General features: G+C 46.5%; 1 protein-coding gene across 3 annotated transcripts in view; it reads right to left on the minus strand.

Moving 5' to 3' along the window:
• AGAP1 (ArfGAP with GTPase domain, ankyrin repeat and PH domain 1) overlaps positions 1-19,780 on the minus strand; it is a 617,334-nt gene that overhangs the window by 52,825 nt on the left and 544,729 nt on the right. For all 3 annotated transcript variants that reach the window (XM_058299852.2, XM_058299856.2, XM_058299853.2), the window contains one exon: positions 14,726-14,948. In XM_058299852.2, coding sequence (XP_058155835.1) covers positions 14,726-14,948 — 223 coding nt within the window. The remainder of the gene's footprint in view (positions 1-14,725; positions 14,949-19,780) is intronic.

Here is a 19,780-nt window from a genome sequence, read left to right on the forward strand (position 1 = left end):
GGTATCAGAACTTGATTCCTTTTAAGAATGAATAATCCACTGTATGGATGGACCACATTTTATTCATCCATTCATCAGTTGGCAGATATTTGGCTTATTTCCACATTTTAGCTACAATGAATAACGCTTCCTTGAACAAACATGTATCCATTTTGTGTGGACATGTTTTCATTTATCTTGGGTATACACCTAGAAGGAGAAGCTTGATCATATGGTAACTCTATTTTTAACTTTTTGAAGAACCACCAAACTGTTTTTCCAAAGTGATCGCTCCACTTTTACATTCCCACTGGCAATATATGAGGGTTCCACTTTCTCCACATCCTTATCAATGCCTGCCCTTGCCTGCTTTTTGGCTTAATAACAGTCTAAATGGGTGCAGATTACTATCTCACTCGGGTTTGGATTTGAATTTCCCCAATGACTAAGGATGGCAGGTATCTTCTCATGTTGGGTTAGGCCATCTCTGTGTCTTCTTTGGAAATATCTATTCAGATTATTTTCCCATTTTTAAATTGGGTTATTTGCCTTTTTATTGTGGAGTGGTAAGATCTCTTTATATTCTGGATGTAGATGCTTATCAGATATATGATTTGCAAATATTTTTGCCCAACTGGTGGGCTGTCTCTTCACTCTCGAGAGTGTCCTTTGAAGCATGAAATTTTTAATTGTGATGAAATTGCATTTATTGCTTCTTTTGTTGCTTGTGCTGTAGCTGTCATAGATGAGAAACCACTGGTTACTTCAAGGTCATAGGGATTTACACCTTTATTTTCTTCTAGGAGTTTTATATAGTTTTACTTAGCTCTTACTTTCTGGCCTTTGATACATTTTGAGTTGATTTTTATATATGGTGGGAGGTAGGGGTCTAAATCCATTTTCTTTTTTCTGCCAGTGTGGATGTCCAGTTGTCCCAACACCACTTGTTGAAAAGATTACTCTTTCTCCATTGAATTGTCTTGGTACTTTTGCTGAAAATCAGTTGACCAAAATGTGAGGCTTTTTTTCTGGACTCACATTTACATTCCACTAACCTAGACATACATTTTATTATGCTTCACTTTATTGTGTTTTGTAGATACTGCAGGTTTTACAACTTGAAGGTTTGTGGCAACCCTGCATTGAGCAAGTCTATCGGCGCTATTTTTCCAACTGCACGTGCTCACTTCGTGTCTTGGTGTCATGTTTTGGTAATTCTTGACATTTCAAACTTTTTCATTATTATATCTGTTATGATGATCTGTGATCAGTGATCTTTGATGTTACTGTTGTAATTGTTTTGGGGCCTCACAAACTGTGCCGATACAAGGCAGTGAACTTAATCGATAAATGCTGTGTGCGCTCTCACTGCTTCACTGACTGGCCGATCTTCTATTGCTCTCCCTCTTCTTGGGACCCCCTATTCCCTCAGACACAACAATATGAAATTAGGCCAATTAATAACGCTGCAATAGCCTCTAAATGTTCAAGTGAAAGGAAGATCACATGTCTCTTACTTTAAATCAGAAGCTAGAGATGATTAAATTTAGTGAGGAAGGCATGATGAAAGCTGAGACAGGCTGAAAACTGGGCCTCTGGCATCAGACAGCCACGTTGTGAGTGAAAGGAAAAGTTCTTGGAGGAAATTAAAAGTGCTACTCCAGTGAGCTCACAAATGATGAGAAAGCGAAATAGCCTTATTGCTGATATGGAGAAAGTTTTTAGTGGCTTGGATAGAAGATCAAAACAGCGACCACATTCCCTTAAACCATAGCCTAATCTAGAGCAAGGCTCTAACTCTCTTCAAATCTATGAAGGCTGAGAGAATTGAGGAAACTTTAGAAGAAAGGTTTGAAGAGGTTGGTTCATGAAGTTTAAGGAAAGCTCTCTCCATAACATCAAAGGACAAGGTGAAGCAACAAGTGTTTCAAGCAAGTTATCCAGAAGATAGAGCTAAGATCACTGATGAAGGTGGCTATACTAAACATCAGATTTTCAATGTAGATGGAATAGCCTTTTATTAGAAGAAGATGCAATCTAGGACTTTCATAGACAGACAGGAGAAGTCCATGCCTGGCTTCAAAGGATCAAAGGACAGGCTGACTCTCCTGTTAGGGGCTAATGCAGCTGGAGACTTTAAGTTGAAGCCAATGTTCATTTACCATTCCAAAAATCCTAGGGTCCTTAAGAAAGATGCTAAATCTACTTGACCTGTACTCTATAAATGGAACAAAGCCTGGATGATGGCACATCTGTCCACAACATGGTTTTCTTAATATTTTACGCCCACGCTTGAGATCTACTGCTCAGAAAAGAAGATTCCTTTCAAAATGGTACTGCTCATTGACAATGCTCCTGGTCACCCAAGAGCTCTGGTGGAGTGTACAACAAGATGAATGTTTTTATGCCTGCTAACACGATGTCCATTCTGCAGTCCATGGTTCAAGGAGTCATTTTGTCTTTCAAGTCTTATTATTTAAGAAATATATTTCATAAGGCTATAGCTGCCATAGATAGTGATTCCTCAGATGGATCTTGGCAAAGTCAATCGAAAAACTTCTAGAAAGGATTCATCATTCTAGATGCCACAATGGACATTTGTGATTCATGGGAAGAGGTCAAAATAGCAACATTAACAGGAGTTTGGAAGAAGGTGAATCCAACCCTTAGAGATGACATTGAGGGGTTCAAGACTTCAGTGGTGGAAATAGCAAGAGAACTAGGATTAGAAGTGGAGGCTGAAGATGTGACCAAATTGCTGCAATCTCATGACAAAGCTTGTAGGGATGAGGAGCTGCTTCTTAACGATGAGCAAAGAAAGTGGTTTCCTTGAGACAGAATCTATTCCTGGTGAAGATGCTATCAACAATGTTGAAACAGCAACAAAAGATTTAGAATACTACCTAAACTTAGTTGAGAAAGCAGTGGCAGGGTTTGAGAGGCTTGACTCCAATTGTGAAAGAAGTTTTACTGAGGGTAAAATGCTGTCAAATAGCATCACATGCTACAGATAAATCTTTCATGAAATGAAGAGTCAATCAACCCAGCAATCTTCACTGTCTTATTTTAAGAAGTTGCCACAGCCACGCCAACTTTCAGCAACCACCACCTTGATCAGTTATCCACTATCAACATTGAGGCAAGGGTCAACTTAAACCAGCAGAACATCTCAGCATACATGTAGGATCATGTGTTAAAAACTGCTTTTTGCCCTTGACTATAAGGGAGAAATGGTAAAGACAAATGAGTTTACATGGCTAAGAGTCTTCAAAAAAGAGTTGGGGGGTCATCAGAGGGGTCATGCTTACATATGCCTCAGCAGGACATCAGAGACAGCCAAAGTAGACACAACCCCAGGACTGGTACTCCTGAGGGTTACGGAGACCCACAGGTTCTATGGTCATGGCAGATAGCTCTGGAATTCAGTCCTGTGTCAGTTGGCCCTACTATGGAATTTGTATTCCTGAGTGTGATGGAGTTGGACTCAAATGTGACCTTTTTACACATGCCTCTTCTGTCACTTTTACTGAACCTGTGGTTGGCGCTGGGGTTGGTGTATACTCAGGAGACTTGAATCTATGGACTGCCCATGTGCCAGCTGGGCCCTGAGCCTCAGCAGAGTTGCAACCCCTACCCTCTGGTTCATTGGACTTACCCAGGTCAGCTAACAGGGAGGTGAAGATGGTCAACCACCACACCAGGAAACTAAGAGTGCCTACAAATGCAAGCAGGAGAATCACATCCATCATCCATGTGGAATCCAAGACCCCTCTTGATATAGAGGTGGAGTGGACATCACCATCCCAGGGTCCACAGGATGGAGGAATAAAATATGAATTAGAGTGGACTTATTGGTATTCTACTACGGAACTATTGTACCTAGTAATGGAAGAGAATGTAGGGGCATTTTCGGGACTTGGAGTTGTCCTAAATGATATTGCAGGGACAGATGCTGGACATAATATATCCTGCCATAACCCACTGACTGGACTGGGGGAGAGTGTAAACTACAATGTAAACTATTATCCATGTGGTGCAGCAGTGCTCCCAAATGTATTCACCAAATGCAATGAAAGTGCCACAATGATGAAAGAGGCTGTTGATGTGGGGGAGGAGTTGGTAAGGCGGGTGCAGGGTATATGGGACTCTCCTATATTTTTTGAATGTAACATTTTTTGTGATCTGTGTGTCTTAAAAAAATACAATTCAAAAAATTGATGGGGGTGGGGGGGTGGGCAGTGGGGTATATGGGAAACTCTTAGGATTTAAAAAAAAAATATTTATTTTATTTATTTCTCTCCTCTTCCCCCTGTTGTCTGCCCTCTGTGTCCATTCACTCTGTGTTCTTCTGTGTCCACTTGCATTGTCAGGTTGCACTGGGAAACTGTGTCTCTCTTTTTTTTGTTGCATCATCTTGCTGCATCAGCTCTCCGTGTGTCCAGCGCCACTCCTGGGTGGGCTGCACTTTTTTTATGCGGGGGAGAACTCCTTGCGGGGGGCGCACTCCTTGCTAGTGGGACACCCCTACACGGGGGCGCCCCCATGTGACATGGCACTCCTTGCATGCGGCAGCACTGCGAGTGGGCCAGCTCACCACATAGGTGAGGAGGCCCTGGGTATCAAACCCTGGACCCTCCATATGGTAGGCGGATGCTCTATCAGTTGAGCCACATCCGCTTCCCTCTTATGTTTTTTAATGTAACATTTTGTGTGATCTATTAACTTTAAAAAAAGATGATTAAAAAACAAAAGGAAAAAAAAATAGCATTGAGGCAAGACCCTTCACCAACAAAAAGATTTGGACTCACAGAAGGTTCAGATGATGGTTACCATTTTTTAACAAATGTCTTCTTAAATTAAGGTATGTATATTGATTTTTTAGGCATAATTGTATTGCACACTTAACAGATTGCAGTATAGTGTGAATATAACTTTCACATGCACTGAGAAACCAAAAAATTTGTGCGACTCACTTTATTGAGATATTTGCTTTATTGTGGTGTCCAGAAGTGAACTGCAAAATCTCCAAGGTATGGCGATCTATGCCTGCCTTATGCCAGTACCACAGTCTTGAGTACTGCCTTGTAAATTTTGAAATTTGGAAGCTTGAGTTCCCCTACTTTGTTCTCATGAGTGTTTTTCATGAGTGTTTGGGCTATTCTGGAAATTCCCTGGAATTTCCATATGGATTTTAGGATCAGCTTGTCAATCATTGCAAAAAGGCAGCTAGGGTTTCGATAAGGATGGCACTGAATCTCTAGATCAATTGGTGAGTAATGCCATCCTAACCACATTAAGTATTCCACTCGATGCAAATGGGATGTCTTTCCATTCATTTAGGTCTTTACTTTCTTTCAACAATGTTTTTACTAGTTCTGGTGTACAAGTCTTACACATCCTTGGTTAAATTTATCCCTATGGATTTTATTATTTTTGATGCTACTGTAAATAGTTCTCTTAATTTCATTTTAGGCTTGTTCACTGATACTCATAGAAATACAATTGCTATTTGTATATTGATTTGTATCTTGCAATGTTGCTGAACTTGTTTATTAGTTCTAATAGATTTTTGTGTGTGTTCCTTAGGATTTTCTACATACAGGATCATATAAACTGCAAGTTAATGCTAGTTTTCCTTTCCAAACTTGGATGCTGTTTCCTTTTCTTGTCTAATTGCCCTGGCCAGCACCTTCAATCCAATGTTGATAGAAGTGGCAAGAGTGGATATTTTTATCTTGTTCTTGATCTTATTGGAAAATCTTTCAGTCTTGGTTAGCTGTGGGTTTTTAGTAGATGCCCTTTATCAGGTTAAGGAAGTTTGTTGAGTGTTTTTATCATGCAAGTATGCTGGACTTTGCCAAATGCTTTTTCTGCATCCATTAAGATGGCCATGTACCTTTGTCCTTTATTCTCTCAATGTGGTGTGGTTGATATTCATGTGTTGGACCAACTTCCACCCTGGGATATATCCCACTGGGCCACGGTGTTCAATTTTCTTCTACTAGGGGCACAGACGTGCTCCCTGGTACATCGCCCCCCGGCTGCCATCCTGGATATGCCAGACTAGACTGGAGTCTGGTGAAGACGGCAGAGAACTTGGTTCCAGGAGGTGAGGAGTGAGGCCTCCCCATCTCCACTGTGACAGGAAGGAGGAGTCTGGACAGGTTGTGGACATTTCTTTATACTGGTTGGTTTGGGCCAGGGCTTCTCAAATTTTAGTGTGCCTGAGACTCACCTGGAGAGTTAGAACACAGAGAGAGCAGGCTTGGGTTGGGAAACCTGAGATTTCTAGTACGTTTCCAGGTGGAATAAACTACTCCACAGACAAAGCAAAATGAACCCTGAGCACATCCCTCGACACCTGGGAGGGTGTGGGCCACTTGTGTCTCTCAATGCCAACAGGCGGGACTGGCCCACCAAGCTGACCGAGCTTTCCAGATAAAAAGGAGCCCAGGAAACTTCATACGTATTATTTTCTTAGTATTTCATCTACATGATTAAGTGGGTGGCAATAATGACTAGTTTCATCGCAAATTTAAAAAACATCCTGTTTTTATCAAAATTGCAGAAGAGGCTGGCTACACAACAGAACTGGAATCCTTTGGCCCGCTCCGTATTTCATCGTGTAGACAGTAACATGGCTGTGAGGCCCCTGAAACACAAGCTCAGCGTTTTCCACTGGCAGTGTGGGGTCTGCGGAATGGGCAGCAGGAGGCTCAGGGAAGGGGGGGTAGGACACATGGAAAGTTGGGGTTCAGGCCCCACCCCTGCCCCGGTTGATCCTGATATTTAGTTTGCAGCCCTGGTTTCCAGAGAAGATCTTAGGATTGGTACCGAATGCAGAGGATTACAGTTTCAGAATCATGATGGCATGATTGAAAAGATCAGGTCTGTCACATGAATGCAAACTAAACTGAGTTATGCCTTCTCCTTTTCATTTACGTTACCAGGAGTGAGGTTACTAGATTGAATAAGTGGAAAGATATTGTACTGTTATTAGTAAACACAAAAAAATATCATACAACTTATATCTAAATACAGATCTCTAGCCATCTATCTGTATCTATACACAATGGCCAACACAATAGAAACGGAGTTTGAGTGAGACCAAAGGGGGTGGTGGAGAGGCAGGAACCACAGTCAACCTTGCCATTGGATTTGGCCATGAGCTGCTGAGCAGAAAAAGGTCAGGAGCAGCCAAAGGGGTGGGTTCGGGGTCAGATCCTGGGTTTGAGGTTTGGTCCCACAGTCTGTGGGACGCTGGGCAAACGACTTCAGGACCTCGGCTCCTTGTTGTCCTCACTGGAAATGGGGCTCATTCTGTACCCTGAGCTGGCTCCAGCACTCTGGTCACATGTTTGTTTCTTCCTTTCCTTCATTATTCAGAAGGTAGAAGCAGAAAGTTTCCTTAAAAAGAGAGAAAGTTTCGGGGGCAAACACCACTGAAAAAATGACCTTTGGGAAAATGCTCTGCTGTTGGAGGACTCAAATAGAGGCAGCTGCTTTAGAGAGCAACTCAGGCCCATGTTTAGAATGTCTCCCAGGATAGACAATTCAAGGCTAAAAAGGTTAATCTTCTTATTATATTCCTTTATATAAACTCTCACAAGTCTATACAGGCTCAAATGTGTTCTGGGCACTTAGAAGACAGTTGGATGTTTGCAGATGACTTGCGGTTTTATCTACCAATGGTCCTGAAAATTCTTAAAAATCAAAATCTCCAGAATTGTTTCCGCTGCTACATTTCAGAAAGAAAATGATAAGGATTTTCAACCCAGGCAGTTCCTTGGTAGGGAAGCTGGTTCCCAACACACAGGATCAAATAAATAGCTGGGGTTCACGTGGATCAGGATGCAAATAAATTGATAGCACTATTTTGAAGGTCTGGTTCAAAGGTAGAATGTAAGGTACAGCTATCCCTTAAAAAGCAGACTCCATTTTATTTAACCTTATGGAGACTCTTACAATCGCCTTTAAGATAATTAGAGCTAGACTATAACAAGAGCTTAATCGCAAAGTACGGCCGCTGAAAGTGAACTCCCTGCAAGCTCCCCGGCCGCGCTTTCCTGGATGAATTGCTGTTATCTGTTGCCAACTGTAAGCTAGAGGTATTATTTTTAAGGCAGTGTTAATGTACTTCTCGTTTGTACATTTTCCTAATTGGCTTAATATTTATAGTGGAGGATTTCTGATGCAGGCACAGAGCTCGAGAAAACGCGAGCCTATTTAGCAATGCGCTAACAAGGCCAGGAGCGGTCGCTAAGTGAGCTACGACACCCACAGCCGAGCCCAAAGTCTCCCTGAGAAGAGAAGTTGCCAAGATATCTTAAGCAAAATCCCAAGTCCCCCGGCAGCCCTTGGGTTTGCAGAGGCGCGAGGCATAAACCTTGCTGGCAGTAAATGTCACTTGGGCGTGCGGATGGCGGGCCTGCAGAGCTGCGGCGTGTCCGCGGAGGCTGACCCCGCCGTGGCGGAGGACCTCGTCCCCGCCCGATTGGGTGACCAAGGGGGTCGGCCCGCTCTGCCGGCTGGCGCGGGGGCATGCCCGCCGACAGGCGCGCCACCGTGACGGAAATTCACTTTGAGTTGCAATTAGTGGCACTGTCATTTTCGGGGGCTCCTGCCAATTAATTAAGCCTGTCAAATAGAAAAACCACAGCGTTCACATGATAATTTATATTGGAAGAGACGAGCCTCACGGAGCTGCGGCTGCCTCGACAAACAGAATTCTCCCTGAGAGCGCTGGAATAAATAGATGAAAATAAATAAAATAAAACAAAAATGGGGGGAGGGAGGGTGGAACATGACGACCATGCACGGCGAAGAACGTTCCCCTGTCCTTGTTATAATTGTGAACTCTGATCGCTGGAGTAGAAGACAGGCTGATTAAAACTCCAAATGAGCCCCCAGCTCCCCGAACCCTCGGCGGCCGAGATGATAGAATCAGAGGAGTTTATTCATACCATTAAGCCCCAGAGAACTTAATTGAAAGAAGAGCACAGCCCGGACCTTGACAAGCGGGAGGTCACAGTAATTGCTGCCGGACATATTTAACATTAAGATAATCAGGCCATTAATTACCCTTTGGATCATTAAATCAGCCAGTTGCAAAATGAAATTTCTGCCTCTATTACTCACTTGAGAGACCACAGGGGTGGCCTTTAATTTATCAGTGAGCTGGAGATACAAAGGCTGGGGCTGGGGGAGGGCGGCCGGGGAGGGGGCTGCGCGGTGGCGGCGGCGGGGGCAGGGCACGGAGCCGCCATGCTCCGTGATCGTGGCAAATTAACTAGGTAAGATAACCTCCGCTTCCAAAGGCAGAGGCTGGGGGTATGTAAATAGATGAGGGCAGACAGGGAGCTCAGAGTCTGCACACCACTTAGCAGGATAATAAAGGAAATCATCCTTGATTATCAGTGCTAATTTGGACACTGCCGGTAGCTTGTTATGCGTGTTCTGAGTAGCATTTAATTAATTCAATTGCTTGTTAATGAGGGAAGTGACATGTGGGGAGCAGATGCCACCCAAGTGCAGATGGACTCTGGTCATCAGCCACCGCAAAGTCCTTCTCCCGCCCCCCCCCCCAATTCTCCCCCTCTCCATTTTTATTTTTATTTTTTTAAAGAAAGAAAATAGGAAAACGTGTCAAGCCTAGAGGAACACTCAAAAGAGACAAAACCCTGACCTCGGCAGGCTAAGACCTGCTGAAAAATAATAAGAGGCGACGATCCGGGGGCTGGGTGGGGAGTCGTGCTCCCGGAGGCCCCATTTGTAACAGTGCATCTTTATGCCAGAAATTTGAGCCTGAGATTACGGAGATTGTGATCTTCTGATCAAACCTAACAAGACAAAGACGCGGCCAAGTGGCACTGCTTTTAATATCTTCAGAGTTAGCGGTGGGGATCCAATTATTTTCAGTTTGGATACATTTCCCCTTTCTCGATATCTCCATGTGCATAAATAAGATGAAAGCCGCGTTCCGGAATCAAAGGGAGACGCAACTCGCATCAGTGGGGCAGACTTGTCCATCTTGGCACTGGGCAGCCAGGGTCTCCCACGCACATTTCTGATGTTGGGCCCCAAATTTTCCTACCGAAGGCGACATCTTTTTATAGGTTAAAGACAAGGAGGGAGTTTAGGCGCGAAGGTGAACTTAAAATAATGACCCAGACAAGGAGGAGGCTAAAAAAAAAAAAAAAGGGAAAAGGACAGGTACTGAATCAGCAAACTCGGTTCCCTTCTAAGTGGAATCAAAGAGGGAATGGTGATTTCAATTGCGCCTCGAGCTGCTCTCAAGAGCTCTTTCATGGAATTTGAAACACAGGCTCTCCACTTCAGGTTGCCTTTGATTTCCTAGACCAAATCAGCCGGCTCCCAAACCACCATGTAAATAGGCTACCGGCCCTGAAGTGCAAGTAGCAGAGAAAGCCCCAACGTGGCTGCGATGCGGAGATGGTGGATGAGGCAGAGAGAGACCTGGCAGCCAAGCAGCGCCGGGCCTGCTGCCACGAGGAACGCAGCGCCTGTTTGGAAATTATTTTCACAGTGGTCAATCCAAAAAGCGTCTAAGTGAAATGGGGATGACGACGGGGCCACACAACCTGCCACAGTTCTGGCAGAGGGTGTGCAGGTGGCGTTAGAGACCGCTTCGCCGGGTCCTGGGAATGTGGGCACCCCGATTTTGCTCCTTATGCACGGGGACTGACGGGGCATGGATGTGGCAAGAACACCCAATTCGTGTGTTTTGCTCTGACCATTTTGCTTTCACTCGTTCACTTGTTCATTCATTCACTCAAGAAATATCCGCTTGACTTTTAATATCCACACCCCTGAACTTATTGTAACTGCATTTGCAAGGGTCACCTAGGAGCTCGGGTGACTTCTCCCATGGGTCCCATTGCTGGAACCAAGATGCCCTGCCTTGAGGCTCTGGGCCCCACACAGACAAACGGACACACAGGCTGTCCTGAAGTCCCGGGCTTACAGAGAGCAATCTGCCCCTCTGCAACCCCCTCAACTCTAGTTAATGCTGCACCACTTCAGCATCCCCGTTTAAAATCAGTATTTTAAGTGTGTGCTTAAATGGTATCAATAGCAATTAGAGAGGGGAAATTCTGATGCCACCCCAGATGTAGTTAATTGTTGTGGCATTGATCTGCCCTAACATGCCTTCTCACTCCAAATTAAACCTCCATTACCGAGGAGGGGTGGCTGAGGGCATCTTTACCCCTCCTGTGACAATAAATTTAATATCGAATGCACTGGGAAAAAAATGGCAGTTGTTGCAGAATCCAGCCAAAAAGATTTTTTTTTCCCCCTTCCTGGGAGTAATTAAAAGATGCTTTTCTTGACTAATGATTCCCCTGTTTAGGAATGGGAAGTCGATACCGCTCCAGCAGCCGTCAGCTTCGATTGATCACGAGGCTGCTGAAGTTTGAACGGCAGTTCTCAGGGCGGCGGCGAAGCGCTGGAACCAATTACGGGCCGTCTGAAGCTGCTCTAATCAGGGCGCGGGCGGCGGCAGAAGGCCGGCCAGCTGTTCAGAGGCGCCGCCGCCGCGCGCCCGTGCCAGGGACCCGGGGCTTCTCGGGAGAAGGGGCTGCCTCGCTCTACCTTCCCCGGTTCCGCGAGTGTGTGTTTTTGGGGGGAGGAACAGCACATGTCTAATGATATTCCACCGTCCGAAGGAATCTCCTGGACGGGACGGGATGGGCTGCCACGTCTTAGGGAAACATCTGGGCCCTTTTTCAAAGAATTAGATGGAATATACTGCACTTGGGTTTTCCTGGAACAGCGATAAAAAAAAAATTAGGCAAATGTTTCTTTTCAGTATTACTTTAGGGCCACATGAAAACAACCCTCTGGCTGCTTCTCCGACCAGTCAAGAGTTCCACGGCGCGATCAAAGCTCGCCTGGCTTTCTCGTCTTGGAGAGGCAGTATCTAGAGATCATCACCCAAGTCCATGCAGGAACCCTAGCCCAAGCTTTGCTTTGCATTTCTAGGGGAGGTTCCTGCAGGAGGGGATGAAGGTGGCAACGGCTGGCTGAATTACTGTTCTACGATGAAGTTGAGTTGTTTTTATTTATTTTTAGGAGTGCACCTAAGGCTTCACAGGCGCAACGGCTTTCCATCCAGCCTCCCTGCCTCTTGTCTCTGTCCCTTCCTAAGACCCTACTGGCTGCCTTTACTTTCTAGGGGAACAAGGCAGAATCCACTGGACAGACAAGCAGACCACACGACCCCTGCTCGGGCCACCCCGGGCCCGCCGTTTGGGGTCCCCCTTGCTCAGGAGCTTTCGCAGGCTTGTGCCCGGACTTGGACCCTGCCCATCCCTGCGGGGACCACTCACTTTTCCCAGGCTGGCCTGGGGCTTCTAACATGCCTGCCTCTCTGCCTCACTCCTTCCCGCCCTCTGGCACACACACTCCTGCGACAGGAAATCACCCCGTATTTTAAGGTCCTGATCAGATGCTGTTTCTCCATGAGAACTCCCACAGCACAGCCCCTGTGAGAAGCGCTCTGCTGCCTGAACTCCGAGCCCCGACGCCCTGGGCCGGGCCTGCGAACATTTTCCACCCATCACTGCAGAGTCAGGGTTGTTAGCCACCTCCTCAAGAGCACATGCTCAATGGGTGAAAGTGCTGAATTTAATTAACAACCACCGCCCTGGGAGAAGTACTAAAGGCACAAGGACACATTGGATCTTCACACCTATTTATTTTCTTAAGAGACCAAGGGAATTTCAAAAACTACTTTTGGAAATACCATAACAACATCACCGTCACCGCACCCTTGCAGAGAAGTGAGCACTCGGCACGGTTCTAGAGGAAAGCAAATGTGACCAAAGGAAAGCCAGGATTTAAGCGCAGTCACCACGTTTGTGAATAAAGGAACACTCTGAAACACGTCTCTAATCTAAAGATATGATGGACATAATACCAGACAGAAGAACAAGTTGCACCTCAAGACTTAATTCAAATATACAAATTAGAATAAGATACTTGTCTTCACTTAGGAATGAAGATGAAGTTAACAAAATATTTACCCAGTTAAAAAAAAAAAATCAACCCACATATTTGCTTTAATCATTCTAAATGGTTTCCAAGGATGACAAATGGAAAAACGAACTTTTCCAATCCATGAAATAAAAAAGCATATATGCTCATCTCAGGCATAAACTGTAAGATATACAAAGTTAAATTTTTCCAAGTTATTTCAATATTTTCTGCATTTATCCATTGTGCTCAATCTAATTTCTAATCATTTTTCATTTTTAGACCTGAAGTAGCCTTCAAGGATACTATGTTTAAATAAAAACATATAGAAACACGCATTCCTTTTTTCATGAACACTTTCAGGCGCCGGTCCGGCTGATTTCTCTATGGCAGTGTTTCATGATCTCTTTAAGTGTATCATTTCCTTGGTTTGTAAGACAGTTACCTCACCTTTACGTTACTGAGTATCGCTCCTCTATAAGGCATTCACATATTAAACCGTTGTAATTTCAAACAAATATATTTTATGCACTGGCCCCACCCCAAGGAATACCCTGTAAGAGTAGCAGGATTGAAAATGTCAGCTTCATTCTCCAGGATGAACCAAAGGTGGCACCACAAATTCATTTTCAGTGTTAATGAAATCAAGTCCACCAACTCTTCTCACGTAACTATTGCTTACCAGCAGCAACAGTGCTTTATTCTTCATCTGGGCCCCACCACCGAGTTTTGCTTGGAATTTCCTTTTATCTGATCATCAGCAAAACAAACTGGGGAAATTTTTATTTCATTTAGTTATTTTTAGGAGGTACTGGGGATTGAACCCGGGACCTCATACATGGGAAGCAGGTGCTCAAACCTCTGAGTGACATCTGCTACCCACAGAGAAATTTTAAAGGCACTAACGATGGGAGACATCTTCTCTCCCTTCTTGTCTTTGCACACACGAGACATGAACCCTGGAAGCAAAGTCCAAACCCCTACTTCCTGTTTGGGTAATGTGACCCACACTGTGTCTAACAACGCTGGATGCCATTTCCTTAAGACAACCTTACCGAGGTGAAATGGTCTATTATGGAATGTACCAGAAGCTGCCTCTTTGGAATAGGACTTCTCAGAAGACATGCAATTTGATCACCTCTTAGAAACATTAAATATGTATGTATACTCAAAAAACGGTTTATAATAGCTATAAATGAAAAATGAGAAACTAAATGGCCGCAAAATAAATGCAATTTTTCCATTGGATAACAATTAGCATTCATGAGTGGTTACCATACATTACACAATACTTGGGTTGATTAAATGTGTCAGAAAAACATTTCAGAAAATAAAAACATATTCTGTCACCATAAACTCACTTATTTGAAGGGGGCGACGAACTGAACAGATGCTTACTAAAGATAAAGGAATAATAAAATTAAAGAATAAAAAATTCATAGTGTTACCGGCATAGCCTACGTCTATTAGAAATGTATTAATTAAAGTAACATTCATAAGGTTAGAAACGCAATACGTTTCTAAGAGCAGTCCCCAAGGCCTAAAAACAAACATAAAAATTTAAGGAGTCTGAATTAGCCACGTCTGCTTAAGACCAATTTTAAATATAGACATTTCCGTGTTGCGCTAATCAGCATTCCGACAGGTTTCAGGGCCATTCCGATCGTGGCTGTCATTAAGCCCGTTCATTTCCATTTGTCCAACTGCTGGCAGAATGTATCAGCAGCCATGCACCTGCCAGTGTTCCTACCTTGTGGAGTCTGACGACGGCTTTGTCCGGCTCTGGCTGTTCTCTTCCCAGACGCTGTTGGCCAGCTCATTCCCGATGGAAGACATCACTTTGATAAGCTCAATCGGCCAGTCGTCGAGGTCCAGAGATCGGACTCGGGAAAGGTGGGTGCCAAGATTCCGGTGGATCCCTGAGCACTCGATGCACATGAGGGCTCCCAAGTTCAAGCTGGCCCAGTTGGGATCTACGGGAAGAGGACCAGGAAGCCAAATGCAATCAGAGCATCACCACTGATCCCAACGGCCCTTGGAATCTGAGAAACGAAACGATCATCGGGACCCATTCAAACACCCAGAGGTCCCTCCCTAGGTTCACATGACTTGAACTGTCTCAGAAAATTTGACATGTTGGTGGCAACCTTTAAAAATCTGGCTTTAGTCAGAGCCTGCCCTTCCACTAACTCATGGGAATTCTTTCCCCTTTCCCATACAATATACAATGGCCAAGTGCACCTGCCAATGCTTCAGCAGCAGCATTCAACTCGAGAGGGCAGGAGCACATGGAGAAAATCACGCATGCCTTGGCATCCACTGTGGACAGTGCTGATAGAGGGAAAGGGCAAGGGTGCCGAGGGGAGCTTGCTGATACCCGGGCTTTGGAAGTCATCATGTCCCTCAGACACATCTCTGTAACCACTGGCACCTCCAAGTTTTCATCAGTCACAAATGTGCATGTTTGCACATTTCAGAGATTAAAGTGAGACCCAGCACCATGAAACAATATGTTCTTCAGCAAGCGTAGGTGATGGTGATGACCCAAGCCACTCGTAGTGCGCCATTCCTCGCTGCTGGCAAGATGGCGGGCAGGTTCCTCTGCTTAGGTCACCACCTGGTTGATTCAACCCTAACTTGCGGAAAGAAGGGACATACGGCTTTAGGCTGTGCTACTGGACAAGGAAAGGACTGTGCAGGACAATGGATGAGTTCAGAGAACAGCTCTGGGACCCCTGAGTGGGATCATTCACCACATAAAACCGGCTGATATCACGAGAGGACAGAACGAGGGCCCAGGCTTCAGGCTGGAATCGACAGCCCATCTGCGACGGGGCTGGCCCTGAATTCAACGGCTTTCACCTCTGGCAGAAGCAAAGAAGGTTCAGATCATTTAAGAACAATCAATACCAACTCCAGGTACACCTGAAGAGTCAACAAAAAACCAAGCAGCAGATGTCATATTTATGTGGAGCCACTGAGGACACGTCCTTTATCCTGAGTGACAAATGACCAGGATGGCCCTATGCTAATTAATCAGGGAGGCAGCCAGCCATTTATTTAACATCTAATATGTTCTCAGAAGGTGGTGATGGACACTGGAGGATACAAGAGGAGAAGTTCACAACCTCAGAGAGGTTCTGGGTGGGGAGGAGACTAAAGCCCCAAATGAAGAGAACAGTTCAAGGACGTGCAGAGATGAGTGCTGAGAACAGCTGGAAAGAGGCGGGGACCAGCAGTGGACAGGAGGGGCTGTGTGGAGCACAGGCTGGTCTGGACCTCCAGGACCAAGGGAAGGCGGTGGTGGGTGAACAGCTCGAGCACCCCCAGCTTGGCCCCGTTCACCTCCCGCTCTCACCTCTTGGCTCCACTCCCCTTCACTGCTCACCTTCCCGAAAGAGACGCCTCGACCCCCGTCTCGTCTCTCCACCTGCCTCTGTTGGCTACGTGGGGGTCTCCACTTGTGCCGGCTAAATCCAAAGGGCCCTTCCTCGTCATCAGTGATCTCACCTCCCTCTGGCGGCCGACAGCCCCAGCTCACTCCTCAGAAGCGCCTCCCGATACCTTCTTGGTCCACACGTTCCCTGGATTTTTCTCCCACTTCTCTGGTTTCTCTGTCGTGGCCTCCTTCCCACCTTGCCCTGCAAACCCATAGGCTTGTCGGGGCCCTGCAGGCTTGCCTTGCCTGTGCCTTTCTTGCGGGCAGACTCACCCAGCCCGTGCAATCACCCTCCCAGGGCTAACAACTAGACAGGTGCCGCTGCCTTCCTCTCCCTAGACCATGTGGTCCCCATGGACGCTTCATTTGGGGTCTGGCAGGCACCTCTGACCCACCACCACCCTGCTGGCGCATCCTTCTGCCCGCGCTCGCGGGCTCTCAGCGAGTGACAACAGCATTCCCCCGGTCACTCAAGTCAGGTCCCCGGGATTCAACCTGAGGCTTCCATCATTCCCACAGCCAGCATGGTGTCCTCGTCTCTCAAATCCAACCTCTTCTTCCCTTGGCCCTGCTTCTGCCCTGTCCACGCCAGCATCACGCTGGGGGCACCGCGGCCTCCTGCTACTAGCCTGCTCCCCGCACGGCAACCAGACACCTGTCAGACATGGCCAACCGGGCCATGTCATGCCATCGTGCCAAAACCCCTCCAGGGCTGCCGTTGGCCATTCAGAGCAAGCCTGAGGCCCCTGCCAGCATGAGCAGACCAGCCCCCTTTTCCCACCTGTCTTGCCCAAGCACCCTTCAGTCCCCTGAGCCTACCTGGGCAGAGTTCCTCTGCCCGGTCAGCTTCTCACCTTTCTGCTCTCAGCTGAAATCCTCCTTCCCAGCCCCGAGACTGTGGGTGATAGTGGGGTGCAGAGGGTGAGCTGTGCGGAGGGGCTCTGGGGCCAAGGAACCCCCGTGGTCTGCTCTGGGTGGCTTCCACGCGGCCCAACCAGCCATGACCAAAGGCAGAGACCACCCTGAGGGTGTGCACATGGTCAAACTCAGACCTCAGCGTTTCCCATGGAGTTTGCTAGGAGCTTCCTGGGAAGCAAAAGTCACCAATGGCCACAGCTTGGCAAGGCACCCAGGGGAGCAAAGACAACACTGCTCTAGACCTTCAAAGTCTCCTATTTTCTTTTTTTCTTTTTTTTTTAAGATTTATCCCCCTCCCCCAGCTGTCTGCTGTATCCATTTGCTGTGTGTTCTTCTGTGTCCGCTTGTCTTCACTTCTCATCCTCTCTTTAGGAGGCACTGGGAACCAATCCCGGGACCTTCTGACGTAGGAGAGGTGCTCAATCGCTTGAGTCAACTCAGCTCCCTGGTTTGTTGTGTCTCTCACTGTCCGTCCTCTGAGCCAGCTTGCCGCACAGGCCAGTCTGCTTTCGCCAGGAGGCCCTGGGAACGGAACCCGGGACCCTCCACATGGTAGGCAGGAGCCCAAGTGCTTGAGCCACATCCGCTTCCCCCTATTTTCTTTTGTCAATTTCTCAGAGCCTCAAAAACAGAACGGAAACAGAACAAGACAAAACAAAACCCTATAATTAAAAATACCACCACCAAAGCTCTGAGGCCATATGCCAGTGGGAGGTCCTGGGTTTGCCTCCCAGTGGAGATCTTGGGGTGCAGTTTCCCAAGTACAACTCCAGCAGACTGGGGTAAGGAAGCCCAGAATCCCACTGGTGTCCAAGGACACAGTCCCCCATCCCTCTGGGCTGCCCCTTGGCTCAGGCCTGCCCCCTCCTCCTTCCAGAGCCCCCTGAGGCATGAGGGGTGGCCACGATGCTCAAAGGGGTGCAGGTGTCTAGCACACGCCATTGGGGAGATGCTGTGGGCTCCAGAGCCCAGGACAAAGTGCCCAGATGAGAAACCTGGGCCTTTCTTGTGCCAAGAGTTGCGCTTTCTCAACCTCTTCTCAATGGCTTTATGGTTTTCCCTACTAACTCCCAGGAACAAGCACCTTTTCTTATGCTCAATGTTTAGCCCCATCTCTGTTCTTAAACACAGCAAACCACAGACCACCTGACATTCCGTTTCCTACGATGCGGGCACTCCCTATACAGAGGTTTCAGCATTAAAATTCCCAAGGGTCTACTGCTCAAAGACAACTGGAATTAACATTCTGAACACTTCCTGACAGAGGCTTTCCCCCAAATAACTAAAAATTCTGTAGGTTTCTCCTTGATTTACTGCCCTAGACCTTTCTCATTTAACAATGCATTATGGGGAAGTGGTTGCGGCTCAACTGATAGAGCATCTGCCTACCATGTAGAGGGCCCAGGGTTTGATCCTGACCCATGCGGTGAGCTGGCCCATGCGTAGTGCTGCCGTGTGCAAGGAGTGCTGAGCCATCAGGGGTGTCCCCCGCATAGGGGAGCTCCACGTGCAAGGAGTGCACCCCAAAAGGAGTGCTGCCCTGCACGAAAAAAGCACAGCCCGACCAGGAGTGGCGCCACACTCACGGAGAGCTGATGCAGCAAGATGGCGCAACAAAAAAAGTGACTTTTTCCCAATGCTGCATGACAAGAATGCAAGTGACACAGAAGAACACACAGTGGATGGACAGAGAGAGCAGACAATGGGGGGGGCGGGTAGGGGAAGGGGAGAGAAATAAATCTTTAAACAAACAAAAACCAATGTATTATGAAGGTTTTCCATCTCAATCAATCCATTTTTCACTAATTTTTGAAGGCTGGATACTATTTCCCCATGAAGAGAAACACGTTGCTGTTCCTCAGTTTTCACACACTGGTGCTTTCAGTAATTTTTTTTCTATAAACAGTGCTGCGATGGCCCTCTTCCAGGCTGGCCCTGTGTCCTCCCCCGGTTCATTCCCATTGGTTTAGCTCCTGGAGGAATAAAGCTGGAGGGAGGGGTGTCTACTCTTTATAAGCCTTCTATGTACTTTGCAAATTACCCTGAGAAGGTATTTGTGTTTCATCATCAGTGTGTGGATTTTCACTTTTAAAATTCTTTGCCAATGTGTGACCTTCTCGTGCCTTGATCTCGCAAGGCCTTTGTTCTCTGAGAAAATACAGCGGGCTGGAGAAGAGCTTCGTTTGAATCCTGCCACACGACTTGCTATTCCTGTGACCTCAGACAAAATCCTGGACCTCTGAGCCTCTTCACTTCCTCACCCGCGGAGTGAAACATATTTGTTCTGGTGGTAATACCCACCATTAGAGATGTAAGAATTTAAAAAGGCAAGGGGGGCGATTAAGATCGTAAATGTTTGGAATCGGGTAGAGGTGACAGCACAGAGGGAAGGTAATTAGCTGTGACAATATGGGGACATGATTGTGGCTGAAAGGGCAAGTTTAGGGT

This window comes from Dasypus novemcinctus, chromosome 7 (genome assembly GCF_030445035.2).
Source record: "Dasypus novemcinctus isolate mDasNov1 chromosome 7, mDasNov1.1.hap2, whole genome shotgun sequence".
Classification (NCBI taxonomy): Eukaryota; Metazoa; Chordata; class Mammalia; order Cingulata; family Dasypodidae; genus Dasypus; species Dasypus novemcinctus.